Raw genomic sequence first — 17965 nt, 5'->3', positions numbered from 1 at the left:
TCCCTCCGCCTCATGACTATTCAGCGTGCGTGTCCTACTGATCCAATCGGGTTAAAAATTGAAAACTCCAAAAGCTTTAAACATTTCTAAAATGCTATAATCATGCCCTCGAGTGGCTCGTTTAAACTTTGCCCCACTTTGAAGAAATGTCACTTCTGCGCTGCGGAGGACTTCTCAACAGTTTGGTGACAGTGGGACCTGGAGGAAGAGAAGCAAGTGAGCGAAGAGGAGATGTGGCGAGTGACCTGGGAGAGAAAGAGAAGAAAAAGAGGATTTCAGGAGAGATTAAAATCAAAAGTAGCCTTCACCATCGCTGTGAGATGAGCGCTCCAACATAGACGCACAGCCGAGCTGACAGGCTATATGCACACTTGGGTGGCACGGAGACACACGGACGCACACACACTGTCTTTGAGAGCACCCCATGGCGTGCACAGCCGCTAACCCGTGCGCAGGGGACTCAAGTGGCACACGCTGTGACCACGGTGAACTGACACGGCGCGAGTCCCTGTGTGGTTGAGACTGTACCTGTGTATATTTCAACTTCGCACGTCACATCAGGCATCACATCCCCCACCTTCCCACACGCTCTCACATATCCTCACGCTGTGAAAAATCACTTACTTCTGCTCGAGTGTGCAGAGATCAGAGTCAGGAGGAAGAAAACAAGAGGACGGATCAAAAAAATATTCATCTTTGTGGCTTCTATTTGGGATTAACGGCAGGAAAGTGAGGTTTGCCAACAAGCCAGTGATCTCACCCAGGTGTGGGGAAGTATCATCTTTAGTCAAGCCACACACAAAGTCACACTCACAGAGGGGTGACTTTTTGCTTTTGTCATCCAGAATTTGGGAATTTAATAGATTCACTTTATTCATTAAAATAAACATATATCAAAAAAGCATGTATGGAATTTGTTGCACAGTTTCAAAGCACACTGTTAAATGATTTCTTCTTCTGCATCCCTTGTTATCGTTCCATCGGCACATTTGGACACGCCATCTGGCATCAAACAGGCTCTAGTGCACTCGGTGCCACCGTCCCAACACCTCCGCTCAGCGTTCACATAAAACAGTCATGATGTCTTTGGCACATTGCTGTACCTTACACATACGCACACTCACAATCTGCCGCTGAAAGAGCCACCTAGATACACAGACTGGCCATATGCATCCTCACAGTCCTCGCTGCTGCGTGAGCTGCATCCTGTGGACATGTCGGTGCCGGTTGGCTATTTACGGTCGCCATGGTAACCAGTGCCATGTCACAAGTATCAGGTCAACTGGATGTCTGCCATTTTCTATTATCCCTCTCATTTCTTTGGCCAAGATAGAAGATGAGCAGACAGAGGGAAGGAAGCGTGAGATGAGGCAGGGAGGTTCGGTTTTGAGCTGGAGAATGGTCTCTGAAGGCTGTCCCCAATCTGTGTTCTGAAGAAGAGGTCACACGATTGCTCTTTTAAGTTTGGAAGCGCAGAGATCTGGACTGTGTGGATCAGCGCTCTTCACTTCACTCCTGCGCCACATCTTGTGAAACGCTTCTTATTCACTGTCGTTTTTCACTGTTCTTCCTTCTTTTGGCAATATGAATTAAGGTAAATGCACCTGCTGTGCACCACAAGACTCATTATTTTCCATCCACATAATTCAAGTCCGACAATATGGAGGACATTCACGAGTCACGACAACGGCTGCATTCACTTTTAATAAGCCAGTTCCAAGAAATGGAGTCTTAATGCCTGACTGTATGGTGACTATCGTTCATCTGCAGCAAATCCCCCTGCGATTTTAATGTGAATATCAATCATGTTTCATTTATTGATCTTATATTCTGCTTTATCTCCCCCCTTCAGATTCCTCCCCCCCTACTCTGGTCCTCTCAGATCCCACAGCGTGCCCCCCTACACCCCCGGCATTGCCCTGGCCAGCAGCTGTGGTGAGTGGAAACGGAGGGAAAGAAGCTGGGAAATACTGCTGCCTGTGTGGAGCCTGGTTCAATAATCCGCTGATGGCACAGCAGCACTACGAGGGGAAGAAACACCGCAGGAACGCAGCCAGAGCACGACTGGTGGAGCAGCTCGCGGGCAGTCTAGATGCCACAGAGAGCACAGGTCAGTTTCTTGGCACCTTGAACAGCGAGTGAATGGACACACTGACGCTCAGGGACACGCTTTAAGCAAGGAAAAGTTTGTTACATCAGGAGTGCCAGCACATATTTTAGGTCATTTTTCGCTGTGGACCATGACCTATTCAGTTTCATTTGTCTCCATTGCCATTTACTATTCTCACACCATATTTCAGTGTCGGGAACACCAACGTAATGGAAATGTATTGAGGAGCGAATTTATCAGGCAAGCATGTGAACTGGGGCTGAAAGTTCACAGATTGTCCATCAGAGTCGGACTGTTCCTGCAGCAACAGAATACATAACATGATCGATAACAGTAATTTTAATATAATTTAAGACCACTATCATTCCAAAATATATATGACTGGGCAATCGTCACTTCATCCCACTGACAGTGGAAGCTCAGGCAACATTGTATTTTTTTTCTAGAATTATTCTTCAAAAGTGTCTCTCGGTTTTCAAAATATTGGAGACGCGCTACCGCTTAAAGGTTAAACATCCCCAACTCAAATTTACTGTTTGAATGCCACGGTTTGAATGCCAGTTCCTGGAACGGTTGGGCTGTAATGGTCCCAGAAATCTGACAGCACGAGTTGAGATCATGGCCACAAGGTGCTATATATACCAAGTGACATGCAAGAGTACCTAAGAGAGACCTTAAGGACAGTCAAGTGCGACGGTGCTAATGTATCTCCATGTAATGTGGACAGTGTTGTCGGTATTAGTGGTGCTATATATATATATATATATATATATATATATATATATATATACTACATACATATGAATTGAATTTCCCCCAAGTCCCTCCAGCTGGTGTAGAGTCAGAATAATATCTGCTGCTGCTGCTCTTTTAAAACTTCTCTGGGGAAAAGGTAGCTTTTTCTGTCTCAGTTAATAAGGTGTAATTTGGCTCATCCATCATAAGGAGCAAGCATGTGTTTCTGTGTAATTGACTTGGTTACCCGGTCGTGGTGAGTGTTCATCATCCGCCTGCTAACCTTTCCAGGTCACTTTGTCTGGAGACGTGTGCGACCAGCCCGTGTTGTTTGTGCACATTGACATGTTTAGAAATGTCACTGGATGTCTGTGGGCGTCTTGTGTGTAATCAGAGGTCTGTATATAGTTCACTTAAGGAGAGTGACACACAAATAGCAGTACAAAGCGATAGCTCCTGAAAGCTTCACTCAAAGTAACTGTGATATTAGCGCAGGTGAAATCACAGTTTCTGATGAAAGGCAGTTTGACGCACACTTCAGATGGCCGCGCACACATTCATGCCGCGTTGTTCAGTGCGTGCTCCAGGTGCCACGACACCAACAATCGTCTCAATGATCATATTAAAAGCATCCGTCAAGTGGCCGCCTCCACTGCCTTCCAGGCGTGAAGTGGTGTCATCTCCCGCATCCACACCTTGTCCACGGCCATGGCTGATGTTTTAGGAGATATTTAGGTCCAAATCTGTTTGTGGAGCAAGTGAGCTCCCGTGGCTTTGGCCACTCTGTCCGTCAGAGCTGAGCGTCTCTGGTAACCAGCCCAGATTCTCTCCAGGGACACATTCCTCGCTGCAGGGATTCTCACCTCTGATTGGGTTTCTTCACGACTTCAGGTGTGAAGTCTCATGTGCTCTGGTTGTAATCTCAGAAGAGGATTTGAACTTGAGGTGACAGCTGAACCACGACAGAGAGTGGAGAGTCTGAGCCAAGATTTATCTCGGTGCTAGACATCGAGTCCAGTACCCACAAACAGACTCCCCGCATGTTACAGGCTGGTGTATGAATATGATATGGTATATGCATCCAGTTTAATTCCACTTATCCGAGGTCAAGTTGCGTGGGCAGTAGTTGAAGCATAGAGGTCTGGAGGGCTTTCTGAAAGCTTCTGAGGGGAATCCTGCGGTGCACCCGGGTCAACTGAGGGAAAGTCTCGCTCCTGAAGGGCGTCCTCCCAGTGGGACACGACGGCCCCAAATTCAAAGGGGTAAAGTCTGTGTCACCCGTTGTTATGCCACTTCACACGGCTGCCTCCCATTTTTTACCCACTCTGTCCAGCTGGGGGCAGTATGAGTGGGGGAACGTCTTTTTTTTTTTCCTTTTCAAGTAGTGATTAGACAACTTTATAGAGACAACACATATTGTTTCTTCTGTTTGCATTGTGTGCTGTTGTCTGTTCCAAGTTCTTTTCTTAGTCCAACATCAATGAATATAAGTGATGTCATCATTGGAGGACCAATGGAAACAGGCCTTGGCCCTGCATCCAACTGCAGTATAAATTGGATTTGGGTTATTAGAGTTAAGACTGGAGGGCCGTGTGATCACTATTAAATATATAATATATTAGATATGATTGTATTCTACAAGTTTTGTCTAGTCAAGTTCACCACCAAACATTTTACCAAAGAATCTTGGCCCAACAGAAGATAGGTGATAGGTCTTCGGGTGACTCAAGTTACTTGGCCAGAGCCTGGTCCTTTGGGTTCACATCTCACATCTTGAGCAAAATGGTGGTCTCTACAAAAGAAGAAGGCCTCTGACTCTGTTTAAAGGGGACACTGAGGATGCATCACCCAAATCTCTCAGTCACTTCCCTAAAGCTTCTGGGCAGATGTGAAGTTTTGATGGTAGCTCCTCAGCTCCTTCTTCACCGTGAGATACAGCGCCCTCATTACTCACTACTGCTACTTAGATATGTCTCCAGCAGGCAGCACGATATTTCACACCCTATTGCGACTCTGAACTTGGAGTCGCTGATCCACGATCCAGACTATTTGTTCCCTCCACGTGAGATTTCAACCGGATCTGCTCGTAGTTTATTTGTTTGTGGTCAGAGAATTGTAGCTCATTAGTGCAGCGTGTCTTCTGACTGGGAGCATGTGATCATGTGCGCTTTAGTTGGGGCAGGAACCGAGGAGAACGTCTTCATTTCATGTGCATATCAAAGAATTTTCCTCTGTTTGTGTTTGCTGCCTTGTCTGTGTAAATATTTTCTCCAAGATTCCCTCAGCCTCATTCATCAACCTCATTAGTTTCCCACAGGTGGAGTGCGTGCACACGTACTTTTCCCCAGACAAATGATTGTGACAGAACACAAGTCTCCTATTGATGGTACTGACCTTTACTACACATTAGCATATGAAGCAACATCCACACTCCCGTGATCAAACTATCATTTCAGAACTAAGTGACGCTTTTATTGATGCCCGGGATAATGTCATTATTCCCGCTCTGAGGTGCCAGACACAGATTACGGAGGTGGAAGTGGGAGTCGGCGTCTGCCTGGGGACGCGACCAAGCTGACTCAGTTGCGCCGCTACATAAATCAGAACCGGGGCAGAAACCCCTCTAGACAGAGCCGGCACATTGTCTGCTCTCTCAGGAGGGACGTTGGAGACTGTGGAACAGTGAAATAAGCGTCTGGAACTGGGGTGTGTGAGGGAGGGGGCACCCGGGAGAGTGTGAGGAACCCGAGCGGAGAAAACGGTGTGTAATTGATGATTGTTCTGGCGTCGAGAGACACCACTGACCTGCTACCCCAGGAGACGGGATTTTGGGGCAGACCGCGACCAGCAGGTTTATATTTAGGTCTGGATAGATATGCCTGTGTCTGTGGACGGTTTTGCTCACTTGGATGGGAGAGAGGCTGGAACATGTGAGCAACACAGAAGGTTACAAACGTAAATAAGATATTGTGTCTGTTTCTCTGTTGCCCAGAGAAGTCAAGGTTTGGTTTTCCAGATTTAGTGCATCAATGAGGATTTAATTCAACTCTCTTCGGTCCTTCCGGTTCAACTGTCAATCGAGTCAGAACACGGAGCTGACATGTAGCGAGGAGACGTCTCAGACTGGACTCCGTAGACGGCTATCTCACTGACTGATCAACCAGTTTAACCAAGGAGGTCCAGAATCAGCGCACCCGAGCAATGGGTCAACTGCATCACCGTCATCATACTATAGTCAAGACAGCGGAGGAGCGCTACCTTCCACTGGTTTCAACGGATTTTCCAGGTTGTGTTGTTGGACTAGTCAGCTTACATGTATTTCAAAAGTCAGATCACTGCCTGTCTTTGTTAATTTGTTTTTTGGGCCATCATTTAGCCGTGGTGCAGCAGCCTCACAAACGCATAATGTAAATCGAACATTCACATCTCAAACAAACATGAAGGAGTTCTCTGTCAGTAGTTGCAGAAAATGATTATTTTGGTACTTGAATGAGTCATCTAGTCAACATACAACATTGACAGTTGTAGTGTTGCAAATACGGAATATAGATAAATACAAATGAAAAAAAAATGTTTGTAAAATGTTGTTAAGACTTGTGTAGTGTCAAACACTGTTTTGACACTTTACATTTCAATTTGAATTTCTCAAAATGTGGTGTGAAAGCTCTTTGATGTGTCCTTTGTAGAATGGTCCCATACCTTCAACGTTTTGGATCAGACATTCTCCACCTGTTCCACCTTGCCAGCACTCTCTTCTGCACCTCCCTTGATCCTGGTCTACGATCCTTGAGATTATATAACATTACATGACATGACACCTTGGACTGTTGAGTTCAGCCAAGCTCATTTGAAAAATATGACTACAATTTCTGATATCAAGGTTTTGTAGTCCAGATGAAAATAAACAAGGCAGTATGTTTTCAGTCCACCTGTACCTAGTAAAAGCTGCACAGTTTGCTTGTATCAGTGATGGAAAAGACAATTACAAAGAAGTAGTTCATACAGCAATATGAGCGCGAAGCATCCATCAACATATTTGTAACACAGTTTCAAGGGAAAAGGAAAACCAGTAAGTTAAAAATGAAGGTCCACCTCGCCTGGAATGTCACTGTCACTCCTGGGAGATATTTTTTTTTAAACCTGCTTAAAAAATGTAGGGCAAAAAAAGTCTTCTGAGAAAGTCAGAGGAATGGTATTCGAGGGATTTAAAGGTGAAAGCAGGACAGTGTCTTCAGTCCAGACATCTAACTAGATCATTAAATTAGTCTTAGCGCTGGTGCTTCTACAAACATTAAATATTTGATTCAGGATTCTGCGGAGAAGATCGCAGGGAGCTCTCTTGTAGTTCTTCAACATGAACAGTATGAGATGAATAAATAAACGCTCATTAAGATGCCAGTTTGAGGAGACTTTTAAGAAACCAGCAGTAGTTTTTGGGGTTTTTTTCTCCACGGCCACAATGCTGAAGGAGCACAGTCCTGGGTGCAGTTGCTATAGCACCCTGCCTGACATCGGAATGAAATGAAGGATTGAGTCTTTTCTGCTTCCACAAAGTGGACAGAAAAATCAATGAGGCATCTCCTATTTATAAAACTGACTTTAGTCATTCTCCCAGAACTAATGAGTGACACAGTCAAAAAAAAACATTTCGGACATTTGATTAAAAAAATCCAATTAAAAGATGTTTGGTTGGGTTTCCTTTTTTTTGAGTCAAAACAGATGGTCCCTCCAATTTGCATTGGGTTTGCTGAAAACTAATTAGTCTGTCTATAATTCTTTCAAAGCTTATTTCTTGGTTAAATTCCACTTGGATGCAGTCCCACCCTCGCCCGGGGCTTTGCCTCTCTCCGCTGTGTTCTACGCATTCCTTTGAGACAAACTGTCAAGAAATGCAAGCAAACTTGAGATCTGATTGGATCTCAGTGGGCTTCGGTTTGGATCATCTGCCTTTTAATCATGCAGTTCGCCAGCGCTCGTTCAGAACCAAGTCTCTGGAGGAGATGGAACTGCAGGAACTGTTATCTTGTCACTGTACTGAAGGAAAAAAATAGGTGAATCCTTTTTTATTAAGTGCAACACAAAGAAAAAGAACAATTCTTTCTCTAAAATCATGTATTATTGACTTTTGAATGTAATGTTACAGACTGATTCTTGTCGAGCCCTCTGTGTTGCTGTGTAGGGAGGCACTGTTGACAATATATCATGTGAGTATTCTAAGTAACACTTCCAGAGGATTTGCTTTAACTAAGCAGGAATTCTAGTTCAGTGACTGTGGAGTTATCTAAAAAATCTTGGCTGACACCAGGGGCCACAACACAGCCCTTCATCATTCGGCCCTCAGGATGTCACAATGTTTCAAAGTTGTGTTAGCGACCCTGTGGTCAAAGATTTACTTTGGTGACACGCGAGAGGTTTTTTGATGATTTATTTGAGGGACAAACCAACCAACCAACTGAACCAACAATGGGTGGTTCTCCCAGCTCATGGACTTCACGGCTTAAGTGAGAGTCTTCAGAAAAATGGTTGCTTTTTTAAGATAAAATCTCAAGTGATCAAATGTATTGAAATGCAAACTACCGTAATTTCCGCACCGGAATATTAGCAGCACCCACTAATTTTAAGAAGGAAAATGGATCTTGTTCATACATAAGCCGCACTGGTCTATAAGCCGCGGGTGTAGTGGTGCTGTCTGTACCATAGAAAGGTCTGTGGTGTACATGGGTTAAAGATGCTTTTCAAAACTTGTCTTGAAAATCGGCTCCGGCATCGCGACTGATTCCTGAAACTAACTGGGCAATGTTCTGAACTTGAACCATGAACTCACTCACACCTTTTAGTTCTGTCACCACAGCCGGTCTCAGCAGCTACTTCTCGATTCCAGACCTCCAGTAGATCGGCTCTGTTCCTGGAGCTGCGGACACACAGGCGAAACCAACGCATTTTGAGCACTTTCAGGGTCAATAAAAAGCCTCTGATTTTATCGTTTTCATCACCTCCAATTTCATATGATTTCAGCCTGTAAAAGCCCATGTATTAGGCGCACCATTGTATAAGCCGCAGGGTTCAGACCGCGAGAAAAAAGTAGCGGCTTATACTTCAGATATTATGGTAATAACACATCTCTGAAGTGCACATGATGATGGTGGTTTTAGGCATGTTTCAATGGAAAAATCCAAAACAAAACCTGATCATGACTGAAGTCCACTCAAGTCGCGAGTTCCACTCGGACATATGAAGAGATGGACCGCTGCAGATTGGTGACAGATTGACCTCTCATGATTAAGAACTAGCGTTTTATTGCCAGCAAATTCAGTACAAGTCAAAACTTTTGCATCTGCTTCGTTCTTTGACTATTGCTTTTTGGTGGGCTGCATTCCATTCTGTGTTTCCGTGATATGGTTGGAATCGGTGGAAACACATTGTTGTGCCAGAGTCCTTTTTTACCCACTCTTTCTTTCTTTCTCCCTTTTCTCTCGAATGACGTCCTTGGTAACATTGATAGAGACTTTTCTTATCTGGCCAGTCGATGCCATCGGTTTCCTTTTCAGTACCGTGAAACAGTTATCTGTGATCCCCAGACTATACATTGACATCCTCAGTCTTCCTCCTCCTCTGGTGTTTTAATCAAGCGCACAACCGCTGACAACATACATCATTCTGGCTGAGGGAGACAAGACCTCCAAATTGGCCATCATAGTTGCCTTAATCGCTGCTAAGTTACAAAGCCTCACACGCTGAAACTGTCTTCTAACAAGGCTTTGAATGAACCCAATTTTCTCCCAATTCTCTGCTCATTACTTTGTGTGACACGTTGCGCAGCCTCCACAGAAGCGATGCCAAATGGCTCTTCGTATGAATCAACAGCCACAAACACGTTCACGCCGCTCACCCCACCTCCCTCACCACCTCCCCCACCCCCCACGCTGGCAGATCATCCTTATGTAATTAGCAAGGATTTTTTTTTTAAAACACCCTCACAAATACAAGTCATGTTCCCAAAAAACCCACATTCACGATCCCGTCCTGCAAGCTGTCACTTACATCGCACACACACACTCTCTCTTCCTGCATTTAATTAACATAGATTAGGGCGCAGCAGGGTCTTATGCCAGGATGGCTTTACTAGCTGAAGCGAGGAAAGGGATGGTGCATGGATGTGGGTGTGCAAAATGGCTGTAAGTGTGCAAAATGTGTACATGAGTACGAGCCAAAAATCTCTATATCATGGCTGAGTGGCTTTTACATGACAAAAACCTAAATATAGGGCTTCGTAGGCTCATGAAAATGAAGGCTGTTTCCCACTTTTACGAAGCAAAGCCCACGTGACCAAACGCAAAGGTTGATATATTGTGTTTCAAACCATACGGTGCTTTCAAAGGCAGCTCTGTCGGTCTACTAATAGCAAACCCTTGAACCCACCTGAAGGGATGCTGCTCGTCATTCCAGGTGTGTGCAACTCCTCCAGTGAAGAAAAGAGATTATGCAATGCCAAAATAAAAATAAAAAATAAAAAAAAAACTTCAATCTTGTGAACATACTTTGATTCTCATTTAGGGACCTCAACTGCAGGCTGTTGTGCATTGTAGAGTCTCTGGATTCAAACTTATATTGTGACTGACATTAAGAGCCAGGGACCCAAAATAGGTGGCGAGCTACTGTCACATTACTATGCAACGTGCCGAATTAAAACTCAGGCTTGGGGCCAAATCCGGCCTTTTTGTGTGTCCCTCACAAGCTTTAAATATGCCATGTTTGGCCCCGTGCCTCATTGTGTTTGGCACCTGTGCCTCAGTGATGCCTGGGTTGTTTTGGAATGTAGTCATTAGCACCTTCATTCGCTTCTTACTAGAGTTGCTTCTTGACCTTGACCTTGTTTCCCACTTCAAAGTCTTGGGGGAACCTTGGTGAAATGCCACTCCTGGTTACATTTCTTACCACTGACTGGCCACAGCCACTTATCGAAACAAAAGCGTGTTTGACGCTCTTTGTGGTTTCACTTCTCCCCTGTCAGCATTGTTGCCTCGATTTGACAAAGAACTAGTTGACAAGCAGTCACTATTTTGTCTTCTTTTTCTTCATCTGTGGTTTTAAATGCAGGAATTGAAGAATTTTGCATTATTTTTTAGACCCCTTGGTGAGCGACTGGATATGGACTCTGTCATGTCTGTAACTTGCTACAAATCTCTAACTAGCCTGCTACATTCTTCTGACCTCCTTGACTTCCTTTCCTTTGCTCTTTGACAACTGAGGAACTATTCCATTGAAAACCATGTAAAAACATGTGTCACTCCATTGGTGTGTTTTTGAGGAACTTTAAATCCAGATGAAATATCCAAAGCAATGAGCGCTCTTGGACAGCAGAGGGCAGAAATACTATGGAACTTGCTCGCACAACATACTCATGAAGAGAGAAGGGCTGCTGCGGTTCACCACCAGAGAGCGTGATGCAATGACAGGTTTGAGTAGCCACATTGTAATTCAGAACACCACCAAAACTGGATCATCTCCTCCTAGTCCCATTATCATTTCCCTGAACATTTCATTCAAATCTGTACATCCATATATCGACTTAAAAATGGCACAATTCAAATGACTCCAGGTATAAAAATGGAGAACAGCAAGTGAGGTAGCAACATCTTCACAAACCAAACACCTTATTCAATGCGTTCCAGACGGCCATTCGAGAAGCGATTCGTTCGAAATCTGAATCGATTTTTCCCATTACAATGAATAGAAAAAGAAATAATGCGTTCCACGCCTTAAAATAGTCTTTTGTAGGAGTGAATGTAGAGTGTCTGCTGCAGGTGCGCTGTTCCTCTATGTGTGTGGCCGCTGCATGTGGGAGGGGTTGCTGAGTGAGTGACGTCTCTCCAGAAGTGAAGAGGTGCCCGGTGCGTGTCCAGCTCTGAATGTGCGCTTCTGTGCAGTTTGGCTGTGACAAAGTCATAAACCAAGTCACGCTCTGTCCCAGACTCGCCTCATCCCTGTCCCAGCTCCAGCCCACAACAGGACCTCCCCTGTGACACTCTACCACGGTCCAGTGCGGAGACAGGAAAGGTTTTACACCTCAATATGAAGAAAAAACAATCAGTAAATGTAGCTAACGGGACACGTCTGCATACAGAGGCTGCGTTATACACAATAACAAAGAGTGGGGGAGTTCGACTTCTGGATTTTCGTTCGAAATCCAACACAAAAAAATCTTGAAATTTTTGTTCGAACTCCGAGGTACCACTGTGTATATATATATATATATATATATATATATATATATATATATATATATATATATATAGCCTTATGTCTGTTGGCTATAGTCTGAGAATTTTTCCTGACTGGCACTGAAGCCTCTGAAATTCATACACAAGTACCACAGACGCTGAAAAGGATGTCAGTTCATCCTGGCTATTATACATTTATGTACATAAATTGACTTCAAATGAAGACATTGAAGTGAAGGATATTCGTTTTTTGGAACATAAAGTCGATGAATTAATTGAATTCACCGCCGTCCTTTTGGAATCAAGGAGCTCATGCGACTCTGCCAGAGCAGTTCTGAGTGAATATAAAGCATTATGCAGCTGAGGTCCGGTATAAATGACCCTGCCACCAGTCCCAACTGTATTACAACTTCATCTCCGGGCATACTTCAGCAATTACCTCCACAGAAGGTCAAAAGGTGATGGAATTCATATACAACTCATAAATCTCGAGGACAATAATGACAGAGAAAAGGGCAAGCCACGGCACATATGAGGAAATTCTGCGACAGCGGCGACACAGAATTGAGGATTCCATGTCAGAAATAAACAAGTGTGTATGAGGCGGAGGACAGGCAGGCGGAAGAGACAATTAATTTTTGACTGTTTTTCATCCAGCCCTGAAGTGTCAAAGCAGTTCATCTGCAGTCTGAGGGAAATGACGGAACTGCGCAGGATACAAAAACATAAAACGTGTCTGCAATCTGTGACAGATTCAGCAGATAATTTATTAATGCGATAATTTCCCAGCAAATCAAAGCAGTCGTGCTGCAGCATGTGCAACTGCCTGTTTCAAAAGCAGTGACTACACCTGTCATGTTTTGTACGTGATATTCAACAGCAGCATGCATTAAACATCACCCTTTTTTTTTTAGATTTTTGCAGATACGTTTGTTCTCTCCACCCATCCTCCATCTCCGCGTCTCCATCCTCAGCGGTCTTTTATTGGGAGGCTCATCTCGACCACCTGCAAACACTCTGATGAGTTCACATCTGGGTCTGAGCGCCTCTTCAAGCTCACATTCACCAGGGGAAGAAGACGGCCCGCGTGTGCGCGCCCAAACCCCCCACTCTGCTTTTATCCTCCTGTCCTATATTCTCTCAAGCCTCCTCTCACACACACACACAAGGAAATGGTATAAATAGCTGGGATTGGCTCGCGATCAGACTAATTAAATCCCTTTCCAGATTCAGTCCCATTAGTTAAATTATTCTTTATTGTTGAGGAAAAATGGAGGTTATTTGGTTTCAGCTCTGTTTTTTTTGTTGTCAATAGGGTCTGGCTGGTTTTATTAGTGATGCTGATGATGAAAGAAATTTTTGTAGACTTAAGACACCTGTGTGGTTTGAGACGTTTTGGTTTTTTTTCTACTGAAAAAATATTCTTCTGGGGCCACAGACTCTCTACAAAGAGGCTTCCTTCTCCCTCTCGTGAGAAGCCTGGTGGGACGTACTCTCAACACCTCACCAAGGATTCAACCAGATGGGTGAAGAGTGGCCCGCTAACCTGGCAATGCAGAGGTTCTGTCCAATGGCCATCTTGGGTTTTTTTTTTCTGTCTCCACCCGAAGCCATATGTTAACTCAAGAGCTTTGCCTTTTAGCTCAGCTCTTTCCTTAACAGACTGAAGCGGAGTTCTTATGACCCTACATCCATCCAGTCCTTGCAATATGGGCTGATTTATTTGTCAAGAAAACTTATACTCTGATTTCAGCCAATTGCGTTTTCATTTTTCAACTTTTTTAACATCACATTGATCTCAAATAATAAAGCTAATAAAAAAATCAGTGTCTCATTGCACCGTATATTGCCTTCTAAAGTAAATAAATAAATAAAATAATAACCATTGTCATCATCATCATCATAATGATTTTATGCTTTAGATGGAATCTTCTCTTTGGTTCCAGGCTTAGATAGTCAATCGTGAAATCAAACTCACCATTGACCTCTTTCTTGCTCGTAAAATGAAAGTCATATCTAGAAGGATCATGAATGACTGACCACAACGGAGGAACACCACAGGTAAAGAGGAGTCAATTGAGGCATTGTGAGCTGCGTCCACCTTGAATCCAACCTCAGGTCAGACCCTGGTAGAGTTTTAGAAATCCGGCTTAGCAAATGGAACAAATGATATTGGACCCAAGTATCTCAGATTACACTGTGTTTTTGGCACAGAAACTTCCGACCCAAATCCAACCTAGACCTCTTTGGTATGTTCCTGATACCAGCTATTTTTGGGTGCCTATACAGACGTGTTCCCTGATCTCCAAACACTAAGACAAACATATAGGCGCACTCAACTCCAGACGACTTGTGCCTCCCTAGCAAACACACAGCCTGACAACATATAAACAACACCAAGCTGAACACAAGAGGGCGGACTGGTCGATTGTCTGTTGTCTCAACCTGAATGTAAATAATATTATTCACTCCTCAACTCCACTGAAGTCATGCTTCATTACATCTCTCCCAAAGACAGAAAAGCACCTCCTATTCCATGGTTAGAAATCGTTCCCAAGCATTGTACAGCTGGGACCAGTTCCAGTCAAGTTCCAATCTCTGTGTGTTTGTCCGCAGGTCTGCGCAGTAGTTACTCCTGCAGCGTCTGCAGTGTGGTCCTCAACTCCATTGAGCAGTACCACGCACATCTCCAGGGCTCCAAACACCAGAACAAGTGAGTACTCTCCTACAGAGCAACGTCTCATAGACGATTAAAGATTCAGCGAGCTTCACAGTGAAGTCAAGCGGATCGCTGCCGTGGACATGCATGTAGCGTGACAGTCTGTGTACTATTGTGTCTCTTTTCCAAATACTCGACTGTGCATCTGAAAGTACACTTCACCCACACAAGTGTCAGTCACGTTACATGCTTATTTATAACTGAGATTCGAAGGGCCTGCGGGTGTTGAATTATTTATCCCATAAACAGCAATAGGAACTTCATTATTATTTCGGCAACAGCAAAAGAGCTTATCACAGAACACAGATCAGAGAACCCGCCTTGTGTAAGTAAACAACTTTTGCATTTAACAGTTGGATGCACGAACACTGGACTAGAAAAAAAGTGAGTAAACAACTACTTGGCGGTTTGGAGCTGGAGGGAGGCCAAAACAAAATTAGCTGCAAACTCTCAAACAAAAAAAAAAGATTTTAAATAAAGTTAAAGTTGAATAGGGCTGGTGAAGCCACGACTTGTCTCAGTGAATTAGGTAGGGATTGTTTTTGACTCAAGATAGTGTGCATAATGTGCGTGTTCTTTTGTTGGTCGAAGTAGCAAGGTCGCCTTGAGTTTGACTCACCCTCGAGTGAAAACACTTTTCTTGACTGCCAACTCCAAAGTTCTGCATCAAATTACACAGGTCTGAAGGAAGAGGGGAAAAAAAACAATGAACGTTACAATCAGGCTCGTGCGCATTTTAGGGGGCAGGTGCTCAAAGCCAAAATACATTCGTCTTTTTTGTTAATTTGTTTTTGTTGCCACAGCTGCTCCAAGGTTTTCCTCATTCATTTCTATTACCTCCGGTCACATGACTGGCTGCGGCATAATGAAAATTGACCAATATCGATTTACTAAATGTTAACTTTCTGCTTCATTTTTAATGACTGTATAAGTTAAACAATATCTTAAGAAAACTTATCAGAACTCTGGTTGTTGGAGAACATGTACACCTTGTTTCAGAAGAAGCCCTTGTCTGACACTGCTAGAATACAAGTGGGAGGATGAGGATTGATTGACACAAAAAAACTAAAACAGTCCTTTTATTGAAGTACATTTTTGCATTTTAAACATCAATGACAATCTCAGTAGTCAAGTGTCCAACATGTAGTTAAACACTGTCTTCAGTTCAACGTGAAATTACTCCACTGCTGGGTTGTTTTTGTTGCAAACAAAAAGCAGTCCTCTATGTAGCAAGGCTGGTAGAAAGAATGATGAAGTGTTTCACCAACTGAGGCAGGTGGGAAACACTGATGGCTCATAACTCTTTTAAATGTACTTGCTTTATTTTGTCTCAGAGTGATGAAGTGGACTGAGGAGAGGAGAAGTCATATTTATGAGACACATATTGGTGAATGATAAACAGAACTCATTGTGTCTCAGACAGACGCAGAATGGAAAAGTGACAGAAGGGTGGATGGATAGAAGATTAAAAAAAGTTAATGTTCCAGACAAAATAACTATAAATGAAATGGTACTGGGATAAAGAAAAAATACTTTATGATTCTGTGCTCCGAAAGCGAAAAGGAAGTTTAATTCCTTTCTGAAGCAATTCAGCAACTCACAATCTTCACTTCCAATTTTAAAGAAACAGAAGAGACCGGCTGTTAACCAGATCTGACAAATTAAAGTTGACACTTCACTTCTACTACTGCATCATCTATTAAGGGAGGTTTTTGCTTCCACTATTTAGAGGTTTGTAAAGGGGGACGTCATGTTAGCTCGATTAGCGCTGCGCTGCAGACAGTCTTTGGCGTCGCAGGTCTGACACGGAACACTCCATCATTTTGTCGCGAAGTTCTGTGGTCAAGTTAGAGGCACATCAGGTTTAATACCAATTTATTTCACCGGCTTCTACGCTGAGAGTGTGAGTGGGAAGAAGAGCACTGCTGTGACTGAACCAGTGCAAGAACATAGATCTATAGCGTATAGAAACAATCCATGTAACCTCATGAGAGATTGTCATCACGTTCTAATTGTTCATCGCATTTATCGCTCACCTCTGTCTACGGACGAAGTAGATGAACCCAGATCATTTCCCACGGCACACTACTGGCACACTGGTTGAAAAACGCTGTTCTAGGGCACCACAACTAGATCTAGTTTTGTCCTTTGGCTTGCAAGGCTCACAAGTGGAACTTATGAATGTCAAGTGATGATCAGGAAAATGTCCTACAAAGTGACCCAGGTACAGGTGATACAGGTAGAAAGGAAGGAAACCACACTGTCGGCAGTGTTGCTAACCGCTAAGCTTTATGCCTAACTTAGCCTTCACTAATCCAATGCGCAGATTGTCAGATTGTTTTCATGGATATTTCCTACCAAAGAATTCCATTTACAGACTGTTCCATAAACATAAATTTTGCTTGGCCCATGACGCCATGAGCACCTGAAGTGACTAGGGTAGACTAGTTTGACACGCGTCTGGTTGCCGAACTAATTACTGAGAAGGTTTCCTCTTGACCAGTTGGAACAAAAGCCTGGGTTCCAGACCCCTGATATATGGCATCACAGTGCGTCTGAAATCAACTCTTTACATTTTTAGCGGCTGTAGCGTCCCAGTCCTCACAACTAGCTTGTGTGTTTGTTTCGTCACGACCCACACAGCATTCCTGTGCGTGTGCACCACATCCTTCCACCCAGCAGCCATTTGCACTGGTAAACCTCACCCTCCGCTCATTAACTGCACACTGTCTCGATCGGTCTCATCTCTGGCTCACTTGTACAAATAGCTGTCAGAATTCCCAATCCACCCCGGGAATTCCTCCGCTCCTGACTCGCATTAATAAGCCTGATTACCTTCTGCTGTGACTAACCAGAGTGTTTGACGACATCCAGCCTTCCTGTCTGACTCCTGCCAGAGTCTTGTTCGCTTGCCTGCCCATCTGTGCTCGTCGCTGTCCTGCCCCTGGAAACCAAACACATTCTGCTGTATGCACCTTGAACTTGCTCTCCTCATGTCCTCTGCCACTCCCCCGGCTCCTGCCCTGACTTACTGGTGCGTCCTGCATCTCACTTGAGTCTCCATGAATGAGGCAAATCCCTATGAAGCTTTGTAATGTTGCCTTGTTGTGGATCCAAACCTGCTCTCAAAACAATACCTGGTGTCCTCTCTATCATCTCTCCACCACATTTTCCCATCAA

General features: G+C 43.9%; 1 protein-coding gene across 1 annotated transcript in view; it reads left to right on the top strand.

Moving 5' to 3' along the window:
• The window catches only part of zgc:171482 (zinc finger protein), a 59669-nt gene that overhangs the window by 29571 nt on the left and 12133 nt on the right, over window positions 1-17965 (top strand). The window contains exons 5-6 of the mRNA XM_053875779.1: window positions 1853-2110; window positions 14683-14779. Coding sequence (XP_053731754.1) covers window positions 1853-2110; window positions 14683-14779 — 355 coding nt within the window. The remainder of the gene's footprint in view (window positions 1-1852; window positions 2111-14682; window positions 14780-17965) is intronic.

This window comes from Synchiropus splendidus, chromosome 9, assembly GCF_027744825.2.
Source record: "Synchiropus splendidus isolate RoL2022-P1 chromosome 9, RoL_Sspl_1.0, whole genome shotgun sequence".
Taxonomy (NCBI): domain Eukaryota; kingdom Metazoa; phylum Chordata; class Actinopteri; order Syngnathiformes; family Callionymidae; genus Synchiropus; species Synchiropus splendidus.
The sequence above is the reverse complement of the archived record's forward strand: the minus strand, read 5'-3'. Positions and strand labels throughout refer to the sequence as shown.